The sequence below is a fragment of the Varanus komodoensis genome, unplaced genomic scaffold (genome assembly GCF_004798865.1).
Source record: "Varanus komodoensis strain SLA01 unplaced genomic scaffold, ASM479886v1 scaffold14_1, whole genome shotgun sequence".
Classification (NCBI taxonomy): domain Eukaryota; kingdom Metazoa; phylum Chordata; class Lepidosauria; order Squamata; family Varanidae; genus Varanus; species Varanus komodoensis.
This window is the reverse complement of record NW_025335438.1, coordinates 12630961-12635957: the sequence shown is the minus strand read 5'-3', so window position 1 is coordinate 12635957 and position 4997 is coordinate 12630961. Positions and strand designations below refer to the sequence as shown.

The 4997-nt window shown below is 40.1% G+C and overlaps 1 protein-coding gene across 1 annotated transcript; it reads right to left on the bottom strand.

The window, feature by feature from the left end:
- Positions 1-874: 874 nt before the first annotated feature.
- TCF24 (transcription factor 24) lies at positions 875-4375 on the bottom strand. The gene is made up of 2 exons (XM_044424483.1): positions 4004-4375; positions 875-988 (listed from the first exon to the last, which is right to left on the bottom strand). Exons 1-2 carry the CDS (start codon positions 4373-4375, stop codon positions 875-877), a joined length of 486 nt encoding a protein of 161 aa, XP_044280418.1.
- Positions 4376-4997: the final 622 nt, after the last annotated feature.

Here is a 4997-nt window from a genome sequence, read left to right as displayed (position 1 = left end):
ATTCACCACTATTGCAAAATTGAACCTTCATGTTCAGAGACTGTATCTCTGACCCAAACATGAGAGCAAACCAGGTGGAGACAGCTTTTGATGCATTTCATGCTCATCGCTGGAAACAGGAAATTGGACTAGGTATATCTTTGGTCCAATTCAGCACAGCTCTTCCTAAGCCCCTAAAAGCGTGCACACATAGCTAGAAGGACAGCACACCAATATTTCTTGATTGATTGGAAGAACTGGAGTAATAACTCCTAAATGGTAGTCCACTTTTTATAAAACTTAACAGCAAGCTGCATTATTTTAAGGGTTACAGACAATCCATTGCATTGATTAGGAGGGCCATTTTAAATGTTTCATTTGGCCATTTCCTTCACAAATGGGAGTCCAGAATGTCATGATCTCAACTGTAGCAATGTTTGAACAGTAGAAAGTGCATGTTGTCATTTCAGAAGCCATGGAATATGTTTGATACAACATTATTCTGCTCTTGTGAATAGGCTGCATTTGGAAGCATATTGTATGAACAACCCTAAAGTTTATGTATGCCCTCAAAAACCCTCAGTTCCAGCTATGAATGAGAGAAATGTCATCATTGTAGGAAGATGTATCTGATTTACCATATTTTTTGCTCTATAAGACGCACTTTTCCCCCCTCAAAAGTAAGGGGAAATGTCTATGCGTCTTATAGAGCGAATATGTGTGTGCAGGAAGTCTGTCAGATGTGCAGCCCATGGGGAAGTGATGGGGAATGTGCCTGTGATTATGTGCCCATTTGATTCAGAATATTTTTATAGCTGCGTCTTATAAAATGAAAAATATGGTAAATATGTCTGGCATAATAAATACAACAATATTCAAGAGATAAATCATAGCTTTACATTTGTAAGTTTGTTGAAGTTTCTCCTGGATTTGCATTTTCTGCTTGCACTGAATGACTCAGAAACTGTCCTGTAGCCCCAATATAAAGCCTTGATCTCATTGGCCATTTCTGTAAGACAAAATTCACAAAACTGCACATAATAGATTGGTATTACTTAGGTGCAGGTATCTGTAGTTTACAAATCTCATAACAGTAGCCTGCTCTGCTAGATCATGAATAATGGAAAATAGGCTTCAGACAAAAACTTTTTTCAGAGACAAATTAGAGATGATGCCATTCATGTGATTGGTTTTAAGTAAATAAAAAGCATGGGACTATCCAGATCATGAACTTTTCAAGGTGTGTGTATGCAACCTTTTGTCTCTACTGTGGTCCCATCAGGACTGGAGGCCACACATATTCTTGCTATTTGCATTGGAAGAAAAGCTCCCCTGCATTCCATCAGACATTTCCTTTCCATGCAATCAGAAGGCATGGAAGCCCAATCCAAATTGGGATCACAGTGCTGGGGGAGGGGGCACATGTTAACTGGCTTAAATAGGGCTAGGCCCTTCAAGTCTTTCTTAAGCTTTCTTAAACTAATCATACACGTGCTAATCACATGAATGGTGTTGCATCTAATTTGCTCCTCACTATTGTCTTATTAGTTATTAGTTACTGCTGCTGTCCTTAACCAGTTCAAAGTAAACCAATTCTGCCAAAAAAGCTTGCAACAAAATGAAAGAAAAACAGGTGGAAAACAGCAACATGATCAAGACTTATAATTATAGATACATTCTCATCATCACAAGCTAGTATCTTATAAAATATAATATTACCAGAGCAAGAATGGCCCACAGAAGAGTATATTATAAATAATCTTTCCACATAATATTAAAAGCAATTTGTACCTCTTGGGCACTATTTCTGTGTGCCAATGAACACTGTTAATGTAAGAAAAAATGCAAGAGAAAGTAATTTTTGAACTAGATTATGTTCTAACCAATGTTACATTTTACATTCCAATTACAGCTGTGACAAATACAAATATATTCTGAGGCTGTAATAATAATAATAATAATAATAATAATAATAATAATAATACATTTATTAGAAAATAAATTCCATGGCTCTTAATGAGATTTGCTCTGAGAAGTAACGCACAGGATCAGGCTGTACCTGAGGTGTAAATCTGTACAAGTTGCTCACAGGTGCCTTAGCCAAGTGATACATGACACACAGGATACAAGGAGATATGAAAAAGAAGAGTCACATGTGTGCCTGAAATAAGAAAATATTCCTGTCTGCTCCTCAGAGCAATTGGTTAAGCCTTGAATGTATAAGATTAAACACCATTAATCTGTGGAGAAGGGGAAACATTTTCTTCACTTCACAGACAGCTGCAAATATTATTTTGCAATTGTATACCAGGCATGTAGCTCACTCTTATTCATATCTTCTTAAAAGTAAGTCTCATTGAACTAAATGGGACCTTCTTCTGAGTATGCCCACACAGGATTGTTGCTTATGTCATGATGGGAAGCAAAATTAAGTAAAAGCTAACATAAGCTCTACTTAGCACAAGTCTCAGGGCTTTTCTAGGGCATCAGGGTAGTTTGCAAAGCATTCCAGCCACTGACCCTTGCTGGCAACATGTTACTGGCAAGGATAATTGCACTAATTAGAGCAATTTGTGATGGCATACATGGGATACTTGTGATTGTACAAGCCTGCACACTCCTGCCAGCACAACGTAAATGGACTTAGGCTTGTACATATGGGCTTCCCTTCTACTCCTCCACCCTGAATCCACTATGCTCCCCATCTGTTCTGCAGCTCACAGGAGCAGATTTTGACAATGGATGGGAGGCTTTAGTGGGCAAGGGGAACTGGCCCCTACCCTGTTATGCGGATGTCAGCTTTTTCCTTGGTGAGATCAAATGGATACAACAGCATTGCCCAGTAGCACAACTTAGTGAATTATATCTAAGCAGGTTTTAATATTTCAAATGAAGTACTGGGCAGAAACATTTTTCATAATATTATAACTAGCCTGATTGTTCTAAAAGATACAGATTTTATTAAACTTTGCAAAGACTTGCTTCTCAACAGCCTATTTGCAAATAAAGGACAGTGGACTCATAAGCCTTCAAGGAATCTGTATCCTAATGGCAGAGTGTTAATATATTGCAGAGCTAACTGCATTGGCCAGTAATCAAAGATGGCAAAATGGTAGCTTGGAACACTCTGTGTTAGCAGAAATTACTGTGAACAAATGGGAAAATAGTGCTTGCTGGAGCAAACAAAGAAATTACCTCAGACTGCTGCTTCTGGAATGGGGCAAGTCAGTATACCTCCTCCTACAGCCTCTGTTGACTCGATCCATTCTGGAAGTGACAATTTCAGGTAATTTCCTACTATGCTGCCTACTGGGGATGATACCCTTCCCTTATAAAATATCTACTTGGAAGTGTTCCTTGGATTCCAATGGAACTTGCAAGGAAGTGCTCTTAGAATAATTGTGTGGTGATGTCCTGCATTGTTTGCACTGAAGTTCCTGATTGCCCTGTAATTGCTATGTCCTTCTACATGCCCTCTTTGTTATAGTAAGGCCAGTAACTTCAGCAGGCCTGAGGAAATTGGACCTTCTGCCAGAATTTGGCCATCTGGAAAAAAAAAGGTTTACTTTTTAAACTAAAGCATTAGTGCACAATTTTAAATATCACCCACAAACTTCATTGCTTATAACCAAGGCTCACCATAATCATTGTTTTAAATAAATAAGGTGCAAAGTGACTGTAGGAAACAATGAATTATAGCATAGCTTACAGTACAGTCTGCCACTGCAGTTTAGACAAGTTGTTTTAAAACAGGTTCTGTTTCTCTTGCTGATCAGCCCTTTAATAGTTCCCCAAACTAATTAAAGAGCGTATAACTGAGAGAAGCAGAAGCTGCTTTCACCAGTATCAGAACTTTTGCTAATTGAAGCCCACAGTCATAAAACACATCTTATAGGGGGAACATTCCTTTGTACTCAAGAAAACATAAGATTTTGTCTCAGGGATGTGTGTTTTAGAATTTAAAGTGATTATGTTTGGGCACCTTTATTTGATTTGGCCTCCAAAGAGAAACCACCTTGCATACCTTAACGGGGTGCAGGTATCCATCCCCTCTCAGTGTGCCCAAGCCCTCACCAGGCAATTCTTCTTCATCCTGTAGGCTACGGGTGAGGTGGGCAATATAGGTGGTAGCCAGGAGCAGCACATCCAACTTTGAGAGTTTGGTGTCAGGTGGCACAGAAGGAAGGGTCCTCTGCAGCTCCAAGAAGGCATGGCGTAGAGTCTGTACTCTGCTGCGCTCTCGGGCTGCATTTGCAGCTGCTGGTCTCCCCAGAGCTGCCCCAGGTCGTTGTCCAGCCAAAGGATCTGTGCCAGATATGGGGAATGGCAGAGAGTTGGAGTCAGAGGAGGGTGCAGAGATCTCCTTGCAGTTCTCGGAAACATTTCTGTATTCCATCAGAGGAGAGGCCCTACAATCAACAAGGACACTTATTTCCAAGGACTTGTACTTAAAAGGATCACAGTTACAAATTTGTTATCATTACGCTGTAATCCAATATTTCTGCTGCAGTTTTTGCATACAAAAGAGTTGCATAGTGTTCTCCCAATTTGCCAGGCTTGCCATCAGTCATGGGTGGTTGTTTTATTTTGAACAAGAATTAGGTTAATAAATTAACTACAACGTTTGCACAAGGAAACTTTGCAGATCAGGAGAGGTTTGCTGGGATGTGCAAAACCAAGAACAGTGGTCATAGCATATAGATCAGATGACTGGTTTACCTTGACTACAATTCTGACAGAATTTCACAATGTGAAAGGTCTATATAAGCAATATAATACAACACAGGTTGTTGTTGTTGTTAGTTGCGAAGTTGTGTCCAACCCATCGTGACCCCATGGACAACATTCCTCCAGGCCTTCCCATCCTCCACCATCCCCCGGAGTCCACTTAAGCTCCAGGCCTTCCTGTCCTCCACCATCCCCCACTTAAGTCCACTTAAGCTCACACCAACTGCTTCAGTGACTCCATCTAGCCACCTCATCCTCTGTCATCCCCTTCTTCTTTTGCCATCTATTGT

What these genes read in the sequence shown, in the direction of transcription:
- TCF24 (XM_044424483.1), bottom strand. Translation starts at nt 4,375, where the DNA reads ATGGAATACAGAAATGTTTCCGAGAACTGCAAGGAGATCTCTGCACCC. An exon ending in GATACCTGCACCCCGTTAAG is followed by an intron (nt 989 to 4,003) that starts GTATGCAAGGTG and finishes TTTGTCTTACAG; the next exon opens with AAATGGCCAATGAGATCAAG.